The 25,004-nt window shown below is 35.3% G+C and overlaps 1 protein-coding gene across 11 annotated transcripts in view; it reads right to left on the minus strand.

The window, feature by feature from the left end:
• FAM227B (family with sequence similarity 227 member B) overlaps positions 1 to 25,004 on the minus strand; it is a 240,266-nt gene that overhangs the window by 133,835 nt on the left and 81,427 nt on the right. For all 11 annotated transcript variants that reach the window (XM_058427720.1, XM_058427717.1, XM_058427722.1 and 8 more), the window contains one exon: positions 18,538 to 18,675. In XM_058427720.1, coding sequence (XP_058283703.1) covers positions 18,538 to 18,675 — 138 coding nt within the window. The remainder of the gene's footprint in view (positions 1 to 18,537; positions 18,676 to 25,004) is intronic.

The raw sequence follows: 25,004 nt of genomic DNA on the forward strand, positions 1-25,004 counted from the left end.
ATACTGTGTGGTCCATTCCTACACAGGATAATTAAGAAAAGGTTTGAACCAATCTGGACTTCCTATTAGCCTGAGATGTGCCTACTTAGAACTCCCAGTGTAGCTGGAAAATTAACAATATCCCTTTGCCTCCACATGAAGCAAATTACCCTGCTATCAGACTCAACGTGAAGATAATCCTCCCTTTAGCTGCCCTACCTCAAGAGAATAAGATCATAGATGCCAGCTGGAATTCCTCTGGGCCTAGAGTGTTTTGTTCTAGATGCTGAAGGCAATCAGCCACCAGTTACCCAAGACCACCTGAGAATAAGACCTAAAAAGACTTGAAAACAATTGATTTCAGAGGTAGGTACACACTGGTATCCCCTGTTCTCTATATATCTATAGATACATAGATATATACAGAATGGGATATATATATATAGAGAGAGAGAGACAGCGAGAGAGAGAGAAAGAGAGAGAGAGAGAGACAGAGAGAGAGAGAGAGAGAGACACCTAGGCCCCAACGCAGGCCAATTAACATCAGTGTACATGACAGGTGGCCCATGCAGTGGTATTTTAAAAATTCCCCAGAAGATTCTAATGTGCCTCTGCAGTCGAGAACTAGTTAGGTAAATGCAAACAACAACAAAAACCAAAAAAGCTCTTCAGAAACTATGCCTGCTTCTTCATCTTTGTCTCTTCTTTAAACACCTTGAAAGGCCTTATTCCCTCCCAGCCCCTCCTGCCCCTAGGTTTTCCTAGATGCCTCCGTATTTTCTGCTATTCACAACTGGGGCTCACAGGATATGTAGACACTAGAAAGAGAGTTACAGTTGTTTTTGCATCAGAATGATTATGGAATACAAAGTGCACAAAAGTTCTCCCTCCCCCACCACAGTCCATTCTCAAACAGAGCAGCCAGAGTGATTCTGTTAAAATATATCTCAGATCATGCATCCTCTGTTTAAAATTGCAATTGTTTTCCATATTCTTCAGAATAGGAGCCTGTCCTTATAGTGGCTAAGGAGTGGCAATGGAAGAAGGTGAGTAATTAAAAACTTTGCTGCTTAATTAGGTGGGCAAAACAACAAGAAAAAGTAACAAAAATCTAGAGAAATTATGCACTTAAGTTGTTTGGCAGATATCACTGAATTCTCGGTTCATTTTAAAGAAACGGATACTGGATACTATAGACAATATTTAATGGGTATAATCATTATTAGAATCATACTCAGAGTATGCATAGCTCTACATCGAAAAATGATGAATGTACCTTTTTATGTTTGAAGTAAATATATTTAGGGCATGTACATATCACCTTAATGATTCTCCACTTGACTGAAATTTTTCCATTAATCAACCAATTAATAGATACAACCAGGCTAGATGAGAGGGCTTCTACTTTACTATCACTTCTTTATTATGTATCTTCTATTGTTGATTATTTTTGGTTATTTCAATTTTTTTTACTAAGATAAATATGAACAATTTATATATGCTTCCTTATATTTCTGATTTTCTTAGGACAATTACAGGAAATAAAATTGAAAAACTGATTTTCTGGAAGTTTTTTTCAGAATACATTCTAATCAGCAGTGCTGGAGTAAATATTCTCATTTTTATACTCAGAATTTAGTCAGCTCTTATTCTTGTCTCTCCTTCCCTTTGACTCTGTGAATATGGTAAATCACCAACACTCAGCTAACTTCTTTCTCAACATCCATTCAGATTCATCTCTTTCTTCATCCTCCTACAGCTTTATTACTTCATGCCTAGAATTTAGCAACAGCTCCTTAATCTTTCTTATTTCAAATTCCTTCCCATCTCATATGCTGCCTAATTCTTTAATCTTCCTATAATACTACTTTGACTATGTCAGTCGCCAATTGAAGACCCATATTGGCCCTTTTTTGCCTATTGGGTTTAGTTTAAATCTCTTAAACTAGCACCCAAAGCTGTCAAACAATTGGCTCTAACTTGACTGTCCAATCTTCTCACTGGTCAATATAAATCTCGTAGTTTCTTTAGTCCATTTTATTTATCATGATTTACACAAGCTGTAAATTGATTCTGCCTCTGAGTTTTGTCTATACTGTCCCCACTGCTTAGAATATCTCTACTTCCTACTGTCAATCAATCCATACCCTGTTCTGCTCTTAAGGACAAAGCTCAAGTTTAATGAGCTATTCCCAAACTTGCCCCTGCCTTATAACAATTTTTTTCCTTCTCTGAATCCTATTGCATTCTAATATGGTAATTGATTGCACGCACACACACATATGCATACACACACACATATATATGTGTTTATGTATACGTGTCTTCATCTACTTCAGTTAAACAAGCATATATTGACAATTCAACCATGTTTGTATCAGGCACTGTATGATAAATATATGTCGAGTGTGATAAAAGTAAAAATAACTATTGCCTTATTAAAATTCCCCATGGAATCTGGTAAGGAAATAGAACCTCAAAAAGTACTTAATAATATTAATACTTGCTTACTAACTGATCCATATTAATAATCTATTGATAATATATAATAAAGTTTATATACAAAGATCTTTCCAGTCTTGTCATCATGCCTACATAATCTTATCTATTGCTATACAAAGGTCTGTGTTATATATTGGCAAGGTCCTTTAGAATCTGTTTTTACAAATATCTTATTTAACAAACGCAGCAATCACTACGTGAGGTAAAAACACATCTATACTTTTATAAAATTCTATCAGTCACAGGTTTGAATGCACAAGATATTTGATAGCATTGATAGTGATGCTAGTCCTGTATACAATTTAAATAGAATCCATCAGGAAAAGCAAGAGATCAAAACTTTTTGCTTTTGAAGTACTTCATCTCTTATCCTTGAAAGCTTAGTGTGTTCAGCAATTCATGCTCATAGGCCTTCTTAGAATGAATCATGTAACATTTTTCAGCTTTTCTCCCTTTTCTTTATTCCTGTCTGTCATTGTTTTGCTAGGTGACAGTGCTTATCTCAATTCAACTTTAAGTTTCTATAGTTAACAGCATGGTTAATTTTTCATATTTCTCATTTATTGTACATGTCACTCAACTAGCTACTCATTTGTCCAACTTTTATGATATTGCTCTATAATGAAAAAAGAAAAATGTTACTTTCTTGGAATAAATCTTCCTAATTAGCTCCATTCACTGTTTCAAAAATAATATTGGAATTTTTATTCCCTTTCAAAAGAGAAATATTTACCATGCCCTAATGTTATTAAGGTTAAATCACAGGTGATATTTTATTGTCTTCTAAATACTTTTTATTTTCAAATTTTCTACATTAATATGTATGATATTTATTATTAGAATAACAATAGCAAATGTGGTTTAAAAAATTATCTTCACATTCAGTTTTTATGGAGCTGGAAGAGTGGGATGTTGGTACCGCATTGATGTAATAAATAGCATGGTCTTTTACATGAATGATCAAACCTGGCACCCACATTGCTGATCTCATTCAATTAACTAAACTTACTGAAAATCCATAATTTCATAATAATGGAGTCATTGTTACCATATTTTAGTGGTGACTGTGTCCTGAATCTTCTTCTTGAATCTGTTCCTTTATCCAGTAATCACCAAGATTGCTCAACTCTTCTTACCTAATGTCCCTCAGTCTCATCTCTTCCTCACTACTTTCATGACCTCATTAAATTGTACCTAAAGTTTAGCAATAGCATCCTATTTGTTTTTCTGTTCCAAGTCCTCATTGTCTCAATTCCTGTTTAGCTACCTAATATTCCTAAAATGTCATTTAAACTATGTCAATTACCAATTGTAGAACCCATGTTGTCTCTCTAGGGTTCACTGAATTTGGGTAAAATTCTTTAAACTAGAAATCAAAACCATCAACAAATTGGTTCCATCCATCTGGTCCAATCTCCTCACTGTTCACAAACTTCATAGTCTCTTTAGACCGTTGTTCTCATGTCATTTTGTACACACACCATACTTCCTTGTGTCTCTGTGATTTGTCTATATTGTCTCTATCATCCAGAATGTCTCAACTTCTCACTATCAATCCATACCCTGCTCTGCCATCAAGAACAAAATCAAGATTCTCCTCTTTAATGAATTATTACCAGACTTGGTCCTGCCTTACAATGATTTTTCTCTTCTATAAATTCCCACTGCATGTCAATCTGTGCCATTAATCTAGCATTTAGAGAATTTTTATCTCTATCTCAGTAGAGGATGGATAGGCATACCCGTATGTCTATCTATCCATCCATCTACACTTATCTACTTAAGCAACACAAATACACACACACTTATGTTATATATGCCCACATCTATTTCAGTTACACAAATATATAAAGGGGTCTGTGTGTGTATGTATGTGTATATATATATATGTGTGTGTGTGTATGTGTGTAGTCAATAGTACAGTGTCAGGCACTGTAATAGTGTTAATAAAATCCATGCTTCAAAATTTAAAACAATTACATACCTATAGATATATAACCAATTTTATGTGGATCAGATTTGGAACAAATGAGCCTTTGGAACCACTAAGAACCATAAGTGATAGCTGACAGACTATCAAGAAAAAAACTTCCTAAGTCTTTAGCATGTCAGTTGTAGAGCACATGTATAAGTTACCATTGTGCTTTGACCGTAACAGCAATTTTAATGCTTGAGTCTTAAATATAAATATGCATATATTAAACAACTGTCAAACCAGTATCATCTCTATTGCCTTAGTGGGAGACACACACACACACACACACACACACAACACCCTAAACATAGAGTCAGCAATAAATTCAAAAAATTCAGTTGAACAAAGAAATGTATATTGTCAAGAACTGCAATTTTAGTCTTGTTTTTGTTGCAAACTTTCTAGCTGACTTCATTCTGTGTTTAACAGGGTCCAGTATTGTCCTGGAAGTCCATGTTACAAGATGGACTTTATTAGTGAAAACTTTTCCTAACATTTTGCTAGATTTGTACATTGCACTGATTTACTCTAATGAAAACTTAGCTGTCGTCTTAGGATACTGCTTCCCCTGCAATCCTCTCAGTTGGAGGTTCTTTTTTTTTCCTCACAGAGTATTCATACCACAGTCTAGAGGTGTGTGGGAGGTATATGTATGCCTACTACACATTCTATATAACTTATTTAATCACACTTGTTGGTTATTGTCTGTCTCTCCTCACTAGCCCATAAGTTACATAAGGAAAAGGATATTATCTGTTTTGTTCCCTTATGTATCCGAAGCTCCTTTAAGAGTATCTGTTAAGCACTCAGTAAATATATTTAATACTCAGGAAATATAAGGACTCAGTAAATGTTCATTGCACTCAGCAAATATTTATTAAACTAATGGACAAACCAATTCCAATGCAGTGACAGAATAATAAGCACACCTCACTGCAAAGAGTCATTCTAATACCTAAGCATGATACAAATGTGATTGTTGAAAATGAATAGAAATATATCACATTGTTTTGTGCAAACTGATGACTAAATCTCTCAGGTATTCAAACTCTTATCATTCACTTCTCCATAACACCGCATTTTAATGTCATTTAGTCTAATATGCTAATAATTCATTTCATAATATAATGGAAACCCGCTGTTTCAAAATTAAACCCAGCCCCTCTGACTACTGCTACCAACCAACAGACCAATATATCTGGGGGAGGTATTTGCAGGTGATCTTATGGTAGACATGGAAAATTATCTTGGAAGTTAAATAACTTGAAATTGCTTGGTGAGCATGGCATCAAAGCAAAAGGAGAGAAAATGGGTTTGAAATATACATATTCTCCAAATTATGATGAAATCTAACTCATAATAATCTGAATAGTTCTGTTAAATTTCTACCAAATTTCCAGTTCTTTGGGCTACTCTGTGCCTTATGTTATTCACTCTGCTTCTGTTCATATAGTCTTTCTCTACATAGTGTAAAATACAATAACAACAATACAACTTACCAAATTGCTACCACATTGGGAGTTTGTATGTCTGACCGTCTTAATAGCATATTTCTGGGGTTTCCTCACTCCTTAGCTGTGCAAATTTCTTGGTTTTCTTTTAATGATGTATAATGAAAAGCATAATGTGGAAATTTTACTGGCTTAGTTCTCAAAGTGCTATTTTATATCCTACTTTTAATGATTTCTTTTTTATTGTCCCTGAGCATTGCTAATAGTGAACAGGTAGCAAAATTAGAGGTGCAAACTAAAATCCAGGCCGGGCATGGTGGCTCATGCTGTAATCCCAGCACTTTGGGAGGCAAAGGTGGACAGATCACTTGAGGTCAGGAGTTTGAGACCAGTCTGGCCCACATGGAGAATCCCTGTCTCTACTAAAAATACAAAAATTAGCTGAATGTGGTGGTGCATGCCTGTAGTCCCAGCTACTTGGGAGACTGAGGCAGAAGAACTGCTTGAACCTGGGAGGCGGAGGTTGCAGTGAGCCAAGATCCCACCACTGCACTTCAGCCTGGGTGACAGAGCGAGACTCTGTCTTGAAAAATAAAATAAATAAATAAATAATAAACTCTAAGTAGCTCTTTATAACATATGGAATCCTAAAGCATCTGGCTATTACTTTAAATATTTCTGTAACATGTCATTTGCTAAATATCACCTAGTACTTGTATGTGAGTAACTACTGTGTTTCTTTTTATTTGTTATCTCCTTACAGTGCCAAGTACAGTAATGTGTACTAGGTACATAAACGTACATGTTAGTTGAATATAAGGATTTTTCTTATTGCTTGTGGTTTAAGCTATAGTTTATAAAAATAATGAGACTTGTTATTGTTTTAACCTTGAAATCCGACAAAGAGAAAAAATTGAATTTAGAAACTGGGGGAGAGGTATAAAAATAGTTTTAAAAAATGATCTTTGAGTTCAAAAGCTTAAATGGTATTGTACCACAACAAAGAAATTAACATTAAAACTTTAGTCTTGTAAATAATCTAACAACACACTGTTTAAAAGGAGCTGGCTTATAAATCATGAGTCATTCCAGATACTGAAATTCTATAACTGCTTACATTCCAGTCCTAAAAAGGGAGATATCATGACATTTTGTTTGGAAGGCAAATTTTAACTATCCACTGTGTGTTTATTTCATTAAAAACAAAACAGAAAGTCCTCTTTGTAAAATTCTGGAAAAAAGTTAACTCCACATTACAATAAGTGACACCTCACATGTAGAAAAAAATTATGTTTTAAATATGTTTTAGATTAGAAGAAGCAATCCTAAGACAGCAGTATATATGGAACACAGAATATTTCTTTTAAGTCATATATACGTATATGCATGCATATGTACATATACTCATGTTTTACCCTAGTTCTGCTCTTTATCTGCCTTAGCCTTCCTCCAGCACACAGAATAAGGTTTTAGTATACACACAGTCACACACTCACACACACACACACACAGCTATAGAGAAGGAGGAGTTCTCAAATCATGAATCCTAAACCACCAGTCTCTATTACTAATTACACCTGAACAGTCAGCAATCACTTTGGAAGATTACTCAGCACCTATGGATAGAAGTCATTAAAGAACAAAATGCTAGAAAAGGGGAATATAGAAATATTCTACTCACCTCATTTTTCAGCTGTAAAAATAAAGCTCAGAGGGGTTGTATGACCTGCTCAAAGACACTCAAGTTCTTTACGTGCAAGTTGAATACATTAGAGCAGATGAAACATTAGGGACTATAATATAGGAAAGCCTCCAAACAAAAACATACTTATGGCACCAGTAAATACATTGATCTGAATCTTACGTTCAGAGAATTCTCCACAATGATGACTGTGTCCAGACTCGGGGTAAGGAACACAGCAAGTGTAAAGCAACAAGCAGGATATAGAAGCTCTCAGATACCATGAGCCAAGCCCCTTTGCAATAATTTCCTATAGGATAGGAATGTTTCAGTTTCTCACTGTCAATCCATACCCTGCTCTGCCATCAAGGACAAAATCAATGAGTTGGGGGGAGGCACTCACTGACCACTAACTGATATAAAAACACAGAAGATAGTTTTAAAAGTAGATTAAAGCTCTGGAGAAATATGAGATGCTCAAAGTTCAAAAAAGAAACTCATAAATTTGAACAAACGTCTTTCTTAAGTAGATTTCCTAGTAGTCACAATCTAAGCAGAAGATTATAGAAAAAATACCTCTTTAGTGACCTTTACCTCTTTGAAACGGTACAACAACTTCTCTTTTAATTCCACCATCAAAAACAGTGGTGTGTGGTAGACATGTGATTCTCAGTGGAGGCTGTGTTTCTTTTAGAGGTTTAGAAATTCTGGCCCATTGTTGCCATTGTGCCTCTGCACCACTTTGGCCCCAAAGTGTGAATTTTCCAAGTCCCCTAACTATTGCTTGCTATTTCTAGAGAAATTCACACACAAAACTGGAAAACAAGTAAATTTTTGTCCTGTCTTCTGCTACCTTTCTGGCCTTTCTACTAGCATCTTTCCTCATTCACCTTCATCTATTAAAATTTAATCCAGGAAAAGACCTAAAAACTCATTCACATTTGCCATAAATGAAGTATTAAGTCTATGGTAACTCTCATAAGTTACAACACTTATTCTACGATGATAATTTTAAGCCTTAATATAATTACAAGCCTGTAAAATCAAATGACTGATAGGCAGTATGTGAAGTGGTTATGAGTTCAGACTCTGTGGCCAAAATTTCTTGAATTTCAATTCATATTCTAGCACTGATCAGTTATGTGGCTTTGGGAAAATTACTTAACTTATATTTTGGTTTCGTCACTTATAAAAATGGAGATGATAATAAAAGTCACCTGTCACATAAAAAGATTACTCATTTATGAGAGTAAGGCAGTTAACAGAGCTTTAACTCTATTAAGTTAACACACTTTATCAAGTACATATTTCAAACTGAAGATTTTCCCAGGTTGAACATGAACTATTAAATTAAAATTTTAGCAATAAATTAAAAGAAACAGCCACTATAACTTGGCCCTTGCTCCCACAGCTTAGACCATCTCATCTAGAAACAAAAAAATCTTGTCACGTTTTAGCATCAGATACAAAAAGCATATTTCAAATATTTAGAGATAAATAAAATATATAATACACTTTCAAGCTTTCCATTTAAAAGGCATAGAGTGCCAAGTTGAAAAAAGAATCAAGACCCAATAGTCTGCTATCTTCAAGAGACCCATCTCACGTGAAATGACACCCATAGACTCAAAATAAAGGGATGGAAAAGGATCTGTCAGCCAAATGGAAAACGAAAAGAGCAAGGGTTGCTATTCTTATATCAAGACAAAACAACAATAATCAAAAAGGACAAAGAAGGGCATTACATAATGATAAAGTATTCAATACAACAAAAAGACTTAACTATCCTAAATATACATGCACCCAATAAAAATGCAAAGTAAAAATAGTTTTTTCCTATATAGTAGCATGAATAATCAAAATTGAAAATTTAAAATGCCATGTATAATTGGAAAAAGATGTGTCTGTATAGTAAAAACTAGAAAACACTGCTGAGAGAAATTAAAGTATTATATAAATATAGGCATATTCTATGTTTGTGAACTGAAAAACTCACTTTGTTAAGATACCAATTCTCCCCAAATTGATCAATACATTTAAAATAAAGATGCCTGAGTATATATTTTAGAAACTGACTAGCGGTTTTTCAAATTTATATGGAAATGAAAAGAATCTAGAATAACCAAAATAATTGTGTAAAAGAAGTGCAAAGTTGGAGGACTTATAGTACCTAACTTCAAGATATATTATAAAACTACAGTTTTAAAGGTAGCCGGTTATTGGCATCAGTGGAACAGAATACAGAGAACAGACATAAACCAATATGTATGGTCAATTGATTTCCAAGATAATTCAATGAGGAGAGGATAATCTTTTCAACAAATGGTGCTGAAGCAATATGCTAAGAAGTGATTCTTAATGTTTACACATATAATTAAGAAAAGTTACTCAAAATGAATTAGAGACCTAAAAGTAAGAGCTACAACTCTAAACTATAAAGCTACATACTATAAAATTTCTAGAAGAAAATATAGAATATAATCTTAGTGAAATTGGGTTCACAAATGTTATTAAATAGACTGCAAAAAGCACAAACTATATTAAAAAATTGATAAATGGGTTTCTTCTAATTATAAATTTTGCTTTTTAAAAGATATTAAGAAATATTTGTAAAATACATATCTGAAAAAGGACCTGTTTCTAAATATATGAATAACTTTTTTCTAGGCTGCAGTGAGTTGTGATCATAGCACTGTACTCCAGCCTGGGTGACAGAACAACATCCTGTCTTTAAAAATGAACTAACTAAATAAATAAGCATAAAATATATAAAGAACTCTTACAACTCAATAAGAAGACAAACAAATAAAAATGGCCAAAATATTTGAACAGACACTTCAGCAGGCACTCAATAACCTGTGAGAGCAGCTGTGGGGGCAGAACCCCACAAAGCCACAGGGGTGAAGCTGCCCAAGGCCTTTGGTGCCCATCCTTTGCACCAGTGTGCCCTAGATGTGGGACATAAAGTCAAAGGAGGTTATTTTGGAGCTTTAAGATACACGGATGGCAAACAAGCACATGAAAAGAAGCTCATCGTGACTGATCATTAGAGAAATTAAAATAAAACCTAACTAAATATCAGTATATAACTCACAAGAATAGCTAAAATTAAAAAGACCATCCCAAGTGTTAGTAAGGAAGTAAATATAACTTGTATACTGGTAGAAATGTAAAATTTTGGATAAGAGATTGGCAATTTCTTAAAATGTTATACATACATGATATAGTTTGGATATCTACCCCCAACCAAATCTCATGTTGAAATGTAATCCCCAATGTTGGATGTGGGGCCTGGTGGGAGGTGGCTGGATCATGGGGACAGATCCCTCAAGAATGGCTGGGGCCATTCCCTTGGTGTTAAGTGAGCTCTTGTTCTGAGTTCACATGAGGTCTGGTTGTTTAAAATTTTGTGGCACCTCTGCCCCACTCTTGCTTGATCCTGCTTTTGCCATGTGACACGCCTGCTCTCCCTTCACCTTCTGCCATGCTTGTAAGCTTCCTAATGCTTCTCTAGAAGCTGAGCAGATGCCAGCACCGTGCTTCCTGTAAAGCGTCCAGAACCATGAGCCAATTAAACCTCTTTTTCTTGTAAATTACCTGGTCACAGGTATTCTTTTATAGCAAGAATGAACTAATACAGAAAGTTGGTACCGGGAGTAGGGCATTGCTATACAGATAATTGAAAATGCAGAAGCAGATTTGGAACTGCATAATGGGCAGAGGCTGGAAGAGTGTGGAAGGCTCAGAAGAAGACAGGAAGATGAGGGAAAGTTCAGAACTTCTTGGAAACTAGTTAAATGGTTGTGGTCAAAATGCTGATATTGATATGGGCAGTGAAGCCCAGGCTGATGAGGTCTCAGATGGAAATAAGAAACTTATTGGGAACTGAAGCAAAGGTCAGCTGTGTTGTACCTTAGCAAAGAACTTGGCTGCATTGTTTTCCTACCCTAGGGATCTGTGAAAGCTTGAACTTTAGAGTGATAATTTAGGGTATCTGGTGGAAGAAATTTCTAGGCAACAGAGTATTCAAGATGTAACCCTGGCTGCTTGTAACAACCAACACTCAGATGCAGTAGCAAAGAAATGATAAATGTGGAACTTATATTAAACAGGAAGCATAACATAAAAGTTTAGAAAATTGGCAGCCTAGCCATGTGGCAGAGAAAGAAAAGGCTCTTTTGGAAGAATAATTCAAGTAGGCTTTGTAGCAATCACTTGCTAGAGAAATTTGCATAACAAAAGGGAGCCAAGTGCTAATAGCCAAGAAAACAGAAAAAGGCCCTGAAGGCATACCAGAAATCTAACACACAGGTCATCTAGTTACAGGCCCTGAGGCCTAGGAAGACTAAATAGTTTTATGGGTCAGGTCCAGGGACCTGCTGCCCTGCACAGTCTTGGGCCACTGCTCTCTGCATCCCAGCTGCTTCAGTTCTAGCTGGGGCTTTAAAAGGTCCAGGTACAGCTTGAGCTGCCACTTTGGAGAATGCAAGCTATAAAACTTGGCAGCTTCCTCATGGTGTTAAGCCTGTAGGTGCACAGAATGCAAGAGTGAAGAACGTTTTGTAGCCTCTGCTTAGATTTGAGGATGTATGAAAAAGCCTGGTTGCCCAAGCAGAAGCCTGCTGCAGGGGCAGAGCCCTCATAGATAACCTTTATTAGGGCAGTAAAGAGGGAAAACGTAGGGTAAGAGCCCCAAAACAGAGTATCCACTGGGGCACTGCCTAGTCGAGCTGTGAGAAGGGGGCCACTGCCCTCCAGACCCAAGAATGGTAGATCTACTGGCAGCTCGCACCCTGAACCTGAAAAAGCCACAGACACTCAATAACCTGTGAGAGCAGCTGTGGGGGCAGAACCCCACAAAGCCACAGGGGTGAAGCTGCTCAAGGCGTTTGGTGCCCATCCTTTGCACCAGTGTGCCCTAGATGTGGAACATAAAGTCAAAGGAGGTTATTTTGGAGCTTTAAGATTTAATGACTGCTCTGCCAGGTTTGAACTTGCATTGGGCCTTCAGTTCTTTTCTTCTGGCTGATTTCTCCCTTTTGGAATGGCAATGTTTACCCAATGCCTATACTCCCATTGTATTTTGGAAGTAAGTAACTCGTTTTTGACCTTACAGGCTCATAGGCGGAAGAGACTTGCCTTGTTTTAGATGAGACTTTGGACTTTTGAGTTAATGCTGGAATGAGTTAAGATTTTTGGGGACCGTTGGGAAGGCATGATTGTATTTTGCAATGTGAGAAGGACAAGATTTGGGAGGGGTCAGTGGTGAAATGATATAGTTTAGATATTTGTCCCTGTCCAAATCTCATGTTGAAATGTAATCCCCAGTGTTGGAGGTGGGGCCTGGTGGGAAGTGGTTGGATCATGAAGGCAGAGCCCTCATGAATGACTTGGGACATCCCCTTGGTGATAAGTAAGCTCTCACTCTGAGTTAACACAAAATCTGGTTGTTTAAAAGTGTGTGACACCCTGCATTGCCAAGTCAATCCTAAGCCAAAAGAACAAAGCTGGAGGCATCACGCTACCTGACTTCAAACTATACTACAAGGCTACAGTAACCAAAATAGCGTGGTCCTGGTACCAAAACAGAGATATAGACCAATGGAACAGAACAGAGCCCCCAGAAATAATGCAACACATCTACAACTATCTGATCTTTGACAAACCTGACAAAAACAAGAAATGGGGAAAGGATTCCCTATTTAATAAATGGTGCTGGGAAAACTGGCTAGCCATATGTAGAAAGCTGAAACTGGATCCCTTCCTTACACCTTATACAAAAATTAATTCAAGATGGATTAAAGACTTAAATGTTAGACCTAAAACCATAAAAACCCTAGAAGAAAACCTAGGCAATACCATTCAGGACATAGGCATGGGCAAGGACTTCATGTCTAAAACAACAAAAGCAATGATAACAAAAGCCAAAATTGACAATTGGGATCTAATTAAAGAGCTTCTGCACAGCAAAAGAAACTACCATCAGAGTGAATAGGCAACCTACGGAATGGGAGAAAATTTTTGCAATCTACTCATCTGACAAAGGGCTAATATCCAGAATCTACAATGAACTCAAACAAATTTACAAGAAAAAAACAAACAACCCCATCAAAAAGTGGGCAAGGGATATAAACAGACACTTCTCAAAAGAAGACATTTATGCAGCCAAAAGACACATGAAAAAATGCTCATCATCACTGGCCATCAGAGAAATGCAAATCAAAACCACAATGAGATACCATCTCACACCAGTTAGAATGGCCATCATTAAAAAGTCAGGAAACTACAGGTGCTGGAGAGGATGTGGAGAAATAGGAACACTTTTACACTGTTGGTGGGACTGTAAACTAGTTCAACCATTGTGGAAGCTGGTGTGGCGATTCCTCAGGGATCTAGAACTAGAAATACCATTTGACCCAGCCATCCCATTACTGGGTATATACCCAAAGGAGTATTAGTCATGCTGCTATAAAGACACATGCACACGTAGGTTTATTGCGGCACTATTCACAATAGCAAAGACTTGGAACCAACCCAAATGTCCAACAGTGATAGACTGGATTAAGAAAATGTGGCACATATACACCATGGAATACTATGCAGCCATAAAAAATGATGAGTTCATGTCCTTTGTAGAGACATGGATGAAGCTGGAAACCATCATTCTGAGCAAACCATTGCAAGGACAAAAAACCAAACACCGTATGTTCTCACTCATAGGTGGGAATTGAACGATGAGAACACTTGGACACAGGAAGGGGAACATCACACCCCGGGGCCTGTTGTGGGGTGGGGGGAGGGGGGAGGGATAGCATTAGGAGACATACCTAATATAAATGACAAGTTACTGGGTGCAGCACACCAACATGGCACATGTATACATATGTAACAAACCTGTACATTGTGCACATGTACTCTAAAACTTAAAGTATAATAAAAAAAAGAAAAGATCAGATATATATTGTTTATAACTTTGTTATTCAAAGTGTGTGGAACTAGCAACACTCGCATTCCCTGAAGCCTGCAAGAAACAAAATCCCAGGTCCCACCCCAGACCCACTGAACAGAAACTTTTAATAAAATAAAGGTCATTCATGTACATGTTAAAGTTTAAAAAAAAAGTGTGTAGCACCTCCCTTCCACTTTCTCTCAATTGCTTCTTCTTTCACCATGTGATGTGCCTGCTCCCTCTTTGCTTTCTGCCATGATTGTAAACTTCCTGAGGCCTTCCTAGAAGCTGAGCAGATACCAACACCATGCTTTCTGTAAAGCATGCAGAACCATGAGCCAATTAAGCCTCTTTTTTCCTAAATTACCCAGGTTCAGATATTTATTTATAGCAATGCAAGAATGACCTAATATATTACATAACCATGCTGCTCTGCCATCCCACTACTAGATGTTTATCAAAGAGAAATAAAATCCTATATCCAAACAAATACTTGTATATAAATGTTCACAGCAGCTGTATTTATAATAGCCAAATACTGAGAACAATACAAGTAGCCACCAGGAGATGAATGGATAAACAAATCGTATTGTATTCCTACTATGGAGGACTACTATTCAGCAATACAAAGGAAGAGATTATTAATACATGTAACAACATGAATGAATCTCAGAATAATTATGTGGAATAAAAAATGTTAATTGAAAGACAGCATGCACTCTATAATTTCACTTATGTAAAATTCTAGAAAATTGCATTCTAACCTATAGTGACAAAAATCACATAAATGATTGCCTGCGGATTGGTGGCGAGAAGGAATTACAAAAAGAGCATAAGGAACTTTTGAGAGAGATAGATATGTTTTTTAGCTCGAGTTGTAATGGTTTTACAGATTTATACATACATCAAAACCCATCAAATTTTACACTTTAAATATATGCAATTTATTGAACACCAATTAGATCTCAAAAAAGCTGAAAAAACATAATTATTTGAAACAAAAGTCATGACACTATATAATGTGAGGCTATCATTTATGTAGATATATTTGACAATAGCAAAAAAGACAAGGGGGTGTATATGTAACTACACTGCTCCAAGGTCCTACATTTTAAGTGAAGTAGGACAATATTAACTTTAGATAGTATTTTGATAATTTAAGAATGCATTTTGCAAGCATTAAAGCAGCCTCTAAAAATACAAAAGTGGTATAGGTAAATAGCCAATAGAGGAATTAAAATAGAATGACAAAAATATTCAATTAACCAAAAGAAGACAGGAAAGTATAACTGAAAAACAAAGAACAGATGGGATAAATCTCAAAACAAATAGAAACTAGTAATAAGATTAATCATATCAATAATTACATTAAACGTAAATGAAGTAACACTCCAAATTCAAGTGAAGAGATTGTCATCCTGAATAAAAAAACAAGGCTCAACTACAGATTGTTTACAAAAAGTAAATAAGAACATGAACTAGTTATATGTAAAATGATGAGAAAAGATACGATGTGAACCATAAGCATAGGAAATCTGAAGTGTCTATATTAAGATTAGACAAAATGAACTCAAGAAAAGGAGAATTATCATAGCTACAAAGGAACATTTTATAATGATTAAAGGAAAAACTTAATAAAAGTATATTTGCTCAATAATTTAAAAATGGATACAGCAAAAATCAATAACATTAAAGGGAGAAATAGATAATTCTAAAATTATATTTTAATATCCCCTCTCAGTAATTAATAGAATGAAATAAAATATCAATAAAGACATAGAACTAGGGTGAACAAAATTTTTCTATAAAAGGCAAGTCAGTATTGTAGGATTTTCAGGCCAATGTAGTCTCTGTCGCATATTCTTTATTTTGTTTTATGTTTCTGTTTTTTACAACCCTTAAAAATGCAAAAACCATTCTAAGTTCATAGAATGTATAAAAACATGCTGCACACCAGATTTAATTCACAGGCTACAGTTAGCTGACTCGATACAGAAGAGCTGAATAATACTATTAGCCACCTTGATCTAATTGAGATTTTTTCTAACTGCAGATATACATTCTTCTCAAGTGTACATGGAATGTTCACCAAGACAGACCACATTCTGGACCATAAAACAAGCCTCAATACATTGCAAAAGATCATACAGAGTATGCCCTCAGACCACAGTAGTTTTTTTTTTTATTAGAAATCAGTAATTTTAAGATATCTAGAAAGGTCCCAAACATTTGGAAATTAAACAATAAATTTCTAAATAAGCCTACTTCGATCTACTAATGGGTCAAAGTAGAAATTATAGTAAATGTTAGAAAATTTTTAATTAAGTGATAAAATACAACATATCTAAACACAACACACTTAAAGCAGTGCTTAGGGAAATTTAATCTTTAATTGCTTATGTGAAAAAAGAAGAAAGAGAATGATTTAAAGAACAAGCAAAATATAAATAATTGGTAGGTAAAGGATATATAGGAGTTCTTTATGCTATTCTTACCACTTTTCTGTTACTTAAAAAAAATGGAAAGTTCACAAAATACTCTCAATTTAGTTATTCACATGTGAGGGTGAGAAATCAAAACAGATAAACAAAATTGGCTCAAGATAGTCAGGAGATCGAGATCATCCTGGCTAACACGGTGAAACCCCGTCTCTACTAAAAATACAAAAAATTTGCTGGGCGAGGTGGCGGGCACCTGCAGTCTCAGCTACGCAGGAGGCTGAGGCAGGAGAATGGAGTGAACCCCGGGGGGCGGAGCCTGCAGTGAGCCGAGATTGCGCCACTGCACTCCAGCCTGGGTGAGTGAGACTCCTTCTCAAAAAAAAAAAAAAAAAAAGATAGTAGACTATTACTCTTTCTATTAGAAATCCCTAGAAATAGCCCCCCATCCCCCATAACAAATATGTACGAAGTTTTGGTAAAACACTGAGGGTGACAGCAAACTAGAAAATTTCCTGTAACTAATAAAAGACAGAAATCATATTGGATGATATATACTGTGATAAGAATACAGAAAACCACAGTTAAAACACTGATGCTCTAAATTCAAAATTCTCAGATCTGAAGAAGAATAATTAACTAATTAAATAATTCTAGAATCAAAGATTAACTAAAGAATAACTTCCCAAAGAGTAGGCTGGGTAGGTTAATTCCTCCTCTTCCGTGGCCTACATCAAGGTATAGGTTAGAAAGGTATTTCCCTCTGCATTAGTGGTTTGTAACATGGCCTGCACATGAAATCATCTGAGGCACTGAGGAGCTTTAAACATTACTAAGCCTAGACTCTGATTTAACTGGTCAGACATGAGACCTGAGCATTAGACTTATGTTTAGTATTAAAGAAACAGCATAAACAGGAGAGAAATAAACTCGCCTTACAAAGCTTATTAATGTAGAGTAACTGAGGACTTTGGTCCTGGCACAAGAATTTGGCACGTGGCTCAAAGGAACAGAAAAGAGTATTAAAATGTAAATAAACTGGTAGGCTATAAGTGGACTATTTAATAAACGGATCATTTGGAAAAAAAACTCCATCATATTGGAATACAACTATGCTGTTTATAACAAAGAGTTAAATTTATATGGAAATTTAAAAATACTAGAAAAAATGTAGGTAGGTATTTTTATAATCTTAGTTAAATCTTGACAAACACACCACAAAACTGAAACCCTAAAGAAAACATAATTTAAATGAACAAAATAAAAAATGTAAATTTATCTATTGAGACAACACATGATTAACCAGTTAGCAATACAAGTAAGTGAGAATATCTGTAGTATACATAAAGACAAAAAGGATAAAAATTTTAAAAAATCATTATTTTGTAACAGGCAAATGGAAAAAGGACTTAAGTATGTACCACTATAACATCAACCTATAAATCAAATGCTATTTTAAGGCCATCACCAAAAAATAAATCATTAGAAAATTCTGCCTAATAAATAAATTAATTGATTTTTGCTACCTATTCCATTTTGCAGTATACAAAAACTTTACTTACTATTTGATATACGTTCTTGACTGTCTGCAATTCTTTCCTTTACTGATTTTGCAGGTGCTTTTTTGCTACCATGAATGGTGGTTGTGGAGAGTTCTTTCAGTTTCCAGTGGGTCCAAAAGCCTTTTTGAGGTTTTAAACCTGTTAATATAAAATACATATTTAGCCAAATAAATTTGGATTTTGAAAATATCTTTTAATTTGTCAAAGCATTTTTATGATAATTATACACTTCATCCTCACAACAAAAAAGTTCCTTTTTTGTTCCTTTTAAGCTGCGTAGGATTAGATAAGTCATCTAACCACTCTAAACATCTGTGTCCTCTGCAATAAAAATGAGAATAACATAAATTATTTTGAAATATATGTTACAGTGTTGGTAAATGGGAAAGTACGACACAAATATGAACTAATATTATTATTAATATTATATGTTAACAATAATTATGACTATAAACTAACATGCTCATAAATGTAGCTAACATTTTCTCAGTAGTGAGTGTTCAATGAGGATTATTCACTAGACTAAGCCATCAAATTATAATTTGCTAAATGTTTTTAGATACAGTTACCACTTATTTAGCAGAAGACTTCAGTATGATTCACTTGAGTGCTTCTAGATAGATTGCATGTTTTAAAATATTGTGCATTAATAGAAAAATTGAAGTATAGTAAGGCCAACAGATCAGCAGATTGCGTTTGTAAAGACAGTTTATTACTCACAGTTCCCAAGAGTAGGGGGATGTCATGCCACAGGGGGCCACATGGGCAAGCCCTTGGGCCAGTCAGGAGGCAGAGAAAGAGGGGAGAACTGTGGGGGAGAGTCTTTATTGTGCTTTCCTTAGGAAGGAAGAAGCAAGGCAAGAAGGCCTATGATTGACTAGTTTAATTTCAGCAGGCTTTAGTGCATAGGAGCTATTCCTAGTCTGCTACCTAGTCCTGGGATGATTAGGGCAGGTGGATAGTGACCCAGAGTTTAAGAGCCAAATAAAGGAAACGGTTGTGTGTGACCTCTGAATTGGTTGGTTTGTTTAAAAATCAAAAAGCATTTAAAAAACATGCTCATGGGCAAGTTGCCTCTAGGAATTAACTAACCCTAGGAAGTGCAGTCCTTCTAGGGTCATCAAGGTCCCAGATATCAAAGTATCAGAATATAGAAAATAAAATACATGGTTAATACTGTCCAGTATTGCATAAACCCTACTTGGTCCTGATATATAAAGAGAGAGAGGGATTACTATGTACCAAACTATGTGCTTGACACAAGGGGCACAAAAGTCATTTCATTCTAGTCCCTGTCTGCCATCAAGGCAGACCTGAAATTATTTAACATGGTGCCTGATCCATAGTAAGCACTTAATATAAGTTAGTTTCACTGTTACTTTTTTTTTTGCAAATTAGCCACTGGTTGATATCAGACTACATTCCAACATTATTTACAAGTTTTAATTCAAACTGGTCACAAAACATGAATTGTTCCAAAGAATGACATTAATATAGAGCCACAACACTTGAAATTCATCTTTTCACATTGTCAATTTTAAAAAACTAAACTCTAGTAGGATCTATTCAAGTATTTCCTAGGAAATTGTTATTCTACAGGATTTAGAAACAAATGGCACATAAAATAAAGGAGGTAAAAACCTAAAATGTCTTTGCAATTATTTGGTAACTTACATATATTTGAATTTTCATTTTTCATTTTATAAAATTTATACAGACATATAATTTAAAGAGTGAAACTATATGTTAAACTATTTGTTTAATTTCCAAAGTCTCATAGTTCCTCACACATCCCCAAGACCATATCTTGCTTCCCAGAAACAACTATCTTTATTTGGGACCCATAACCATAGCACACACAAAAAAGGGCTATATTGTTACATTTTGATGTGTTAATTTTAGGCATTATCTATTGACGTCCAACTAGGGAAGATAAAGATTTAACGATCTTTCACCATCCTAACCCATTATCACCACATACAAGCTAACTTTCTAGTCTTTACGTAATATCAACCATTATAATTTTCACTGTGTGAATATCAGCATTTACATTATTATAACTATATAAAATCTTGTTGACAGCTGAACCAGTTTTCTCTTTTTGAATATAGAGAATAATGTGGAGAATTGAGACTTTAAAAATGAATCTGCTATACTTATTTTCTTAAGAAAATTTCTTTATCTGAAGTTAATAATTGTTGGATGTTTTTGTTTTCTTATGTTCTAAGTACTTACAATTAACTTAGCTCCAAACTGTTCCCCCCACTATTGTCTAAATTGCCTTTGAATATATCCAGATGCATTATAGAAACTTTCAGTTTAATATTCTTGGAGACATCTCTCCCAAAGCCTGCCAATGTGCTCGAATCTGAACAAATTTTTCCATTAGGCCTGTGCAGTTATCATTTAGGGAGCTCCCTTCACCAATATTTTGGAGATTCAATTTACATGTCTCATGTGTTAAAGCCTCCATTTCTTGACTCTCATCTTAACCTCTTCATTAATTTATGCCTTATTTTAGTGGTTTTTTCTCCAATAACTTGAGGAGAAAAGATGTATATAAGTTAACAATGTCTTTAGTTCATCTTTACACTTACTTGACAAATTGGTTGGGTCTAAGGTCCTAGGTTATAAATAATTCTCCCTTAGAATTTGTAAGACATTGTTCCATTCTCTTCCATCTTTCAAAGTAGCTGATAACTGGGATGATACAATTCTGTTTCTTAATCTTTCTGTTCTCCGGAAGTTTTTTTTTTTAGCATTTTCTTTTTGTTCTCTGGGTTCTAAGGACTCACAACAATTTACTGTGGCATACAGCAATTTTTATCCATTGTCCTAAGCACTAGATAATCTCTTTCAAACTAGAAACTCAAGTTTTTCAAGCATGGAAAACTTTTTGAAGTAATTCTTTGATTATTTCTTACTTTGCTTTCTCTCTGTTTCCTCTTTTTGAATATAATATAGAGAATTGAGATGTCAAAAACAAAAAGGCTTCTGAAGGGTTAGTTTCTTCCCATTTGAGATGGATGCTTAAATAGATCACTGGTCTTCAGTCTTTATTCTTTTTTGAAAATACACATTAAAGGCCATAAATTACTTTCCAAGAACCTTAGCTGTCCTCTTATATATTTTGAGACATAGTATTTATTCATGTCAACTTGTTCAAAACTAGTTTCCATTTCTCTAATTTCCATTATGATATCTTCTTTGAAGATCGAGTTAGTAGGCACATATTTCTTATTTTATTTTTTCATTAACTTTTAAGTTCCAGGGAACATGTGTGGATGTGCAGGTTTGTTACATAGGTAAACGTGTACTATGATGATTTGCTGCACAGATCCCCATCACCTAGGTACTAAGCCCAGCATCCATTAGCTATTCTTCCTGATGCTCTCCCTCCCTCTGCATCCCCAACAGGCCCTAGTGTGTGTTGTTCCCCTGCATATGTCCCTGTGTTCTCATTGTTCAGCTCCCACTTAAAAGTGAGAACATGCAGTGTTTGGTTTTCTGTTCCTGGGTTTGCTCAGGAAAATAGCTTCCAGATGCATCCATATCCTTGCAAAGGACATGATCTTGTTCCTTTCTGTGGTTGCACAGTATTCCGTGGTGTATATGTACCACATATTCTTTATCTAGCCTATCATTGATGGGCATTTGGGTTGATTCTATGTCTTTGCTATTGTCAACAGTACTGCAATGAACATACATGTACATGTCTTTATAATAGAATGATTTATATTTCTTTGGGTATATACCCAGTGATCACAATGCCTCTCCAGCAAGGGAACAGAACTGGGTGGAGGCTTAGATAAATGAGCATGTTATTAGGCACATATTTCTTTTCATTATTATTATACTCTCAGTTCTGGTGTACATATGCAGAACGTGCAGGTTTGTTACATAGTTACACACGTAGACACATATTTTTAATTTTCAACTTACATAAAGACTTCCTATTTTTTGGTCATAGTTTCTAACGTATTGCACTGCATTCAGTGAATGATTCCATATGATTTAAATCTCTTGAAACCTGGAAGTATTTGATTTTTGGCTGAATATAAAAAGAATTTTTAAAAATATTTTGTGTTTGGAAGTAATGTATATTTTTCAATTGTAGTGTTCTATATGCATATATTACTTCATGTTTGTTAATCATGTTATTTAAATCGTTTGTACCTGTCTAGATTTCATTTTTTTGCTTGCTTCTTCTATTAATTACTAAGAGTTGTACATTTCTTTCTGAATTATTTTTTGTCCCTTTTCATTACCCACAATCTTCCAGAATTATTATGGCTATGCCAATAATTGAGATGACGTTCTTAGGTTCATACGAATTCTTCGATGAGGTGCCTATTCAAATATTTATTTTTTTAATTATTTATTTATTTAACTTTACATTCTGGGATACATGTGCAGAATGTGCAGGTTTGTTACATAGGTACACATGTGCCATGGTGGTTTGCTGCACCTAACCTGTCACCTAGGTTTTAAGCCCTGCATGCATTAGCTATTTGTCCTGATGCTCTCCCTTCTCTCGCCTCACCCTCTCCTCCCTCGACAGGCCCTGGTGTGTGTTTTTCTCCTTCCTGTGTCCACGTGATCTCATTGTTCAACTCCCACTTATGAGTGAGAACATGAGGTGCTTGGTTTTCTGTTCCTGTGTTAGTTTGCTGAGGATGATGGCTTCTAGCTTCATCCATGTCCCTGCAGAGGGCATGATCTGATTCTTTTTTGTGGCTGCATAGTATTCCATGGTGTATATGTAACACATTTTCTTTATCCAGTCTATCATTGATGGACATTTGGGTTGGTTTCATGTCTTTGATGTTGTGAATAGTGCTGCAATAAACATACATGCGCCTGTATCTTTATAATAGAATGATTTATATTCCTTTGAGTATATATCTAGCAATGGAATTGCTGGATCAAATGGTATTTCTGATTCTAGATCCTTGAGGAAAAGCCACACTGTCTTCCACAATGGTTGAACTAATTTCCATTCCCACCAACAATGTAAAAGTGTTCCCATTTCTCCACAGCCTCACCAACATCTGTTGTTTCTTGACTTTCTAATAACCACCATTCTGACTGGTGTGAGATGGTATCTTACTGTGGCTTTGATTTGCATTTCTTTAATGATCAGTGATGTTGAGGTTTTTTTTAATATATTTGTTGGCCACATAAATATCTTCTTTTGAGGAGTGTCTGTTCATATCCTTTGCCCACTTTTTGATGGGTTTTTTTTTTCTTGTAAATTCGTTTAAGTTCCTTGTACATTCTGGATATTAAACCTTTGTCAGATGGGTAGCTTGCAAAAATTTTCTCCCATTCTGTAGGTTGCCTGTTTGCTCTGATGATCTCTTGCTGTGCAGAAGTTCTTTAGTTTAATTAGATCCCATTTGTCAGTTTCAGCTTTTGTTGCAATTGCTTTTGGCAATTTCATCATTAAATCTTCACCCATGCCTATGTCCTGAATGGTATTACCTAGGTTTTCTTCTAGGGTTTTTATGGTTTTTGGTTTTACATTTAAGTCTTTAATCCATCTTGAGTTATATTTTTATATAAGGTATAAGGAAGGGGTCCAGTTTTAGTTTTCTGCATTATGGCTAGCCAGTTTCCCCAGCACCTTATTAAATAGGGAATCCTTTCCCCATTGCTTGTTTTTGTCAGGTTTGCCAAAGATCAGATAGTTGTAGATGTGTGGTCTTATTTCTGAGGTCTCTATTCTGTTCTACTGGTCTACATGTCTGTTTTCGTACCAGTACTTTGCTGTTTTGGTTACGGTAACCTTGTAGGATAGTTTGAAGTCAGGTAGTGTGATGCCTCCAGGTTTGTTCTTTCTGCTTAGGAAGGTCTTGGCTATGTGGGCTCTTTTATTGGTTCCATCTGAATTTTAAAGTAGTTTTTGCTAATTCTGTGAAGAATGTCAATGGTAGTTTGATGGAAATAGAATTAAATTTATAAATTACTTTGGGCAGTATGGCCATTTTCACGATATTGACTTTTCCTATCCATGAGGATAGAATGTTTTTCCATTTGTTTGTGTCCTCTCTTATTTCCTTGAGCAGTGGTTTGTAGTTCTCCTTGAAGAGGTCTTTCATGTCCCTTGTTAGCTGTATTCCTAGGTATTTTATTCTCTTTGTAGCAATTGTGAATGGGAGTTTATTCATGAGTTGGCTCTTTGCTTGTCTTGCTAATGTACAGGAATGCTTGTGATGTTTGTATATTGATTTTGTATTCTAAGACTTTGCTGAAGTTACTTATCAGCTTAAGGGGTTTTGGGGCTGAGACTATGCGGTTTTCTAAATATAGGATCATGTCATCTGCAAACAGACATAATATGACTTCCTCTCTTCCTATTTCATTAGAATATTTCACCCATTTTTAAATTGAGATGTTTGATTTCTTTTCAGTTAGTTTTGAGCTCTTCATATGTCTCGATACAAATCTTTTATTATAAATATGAT

This window comes from Hylobates moloch, unplaced genomic scaffold, assembly GCF_009828535.3.
Source record: "Hylobates moloch isolate HMO894 unplaced genomic scaffold, HMol_V3 SCAFFOLD_14, whole genome shotgun sequence".
Classification (NCBI taxonomy): domain Eukaryota; kingdom Metazoa; phylum Chordata; class Mammalia; order Primates; family Hylobatidae; genus Hylobates; species Hylobates moloch.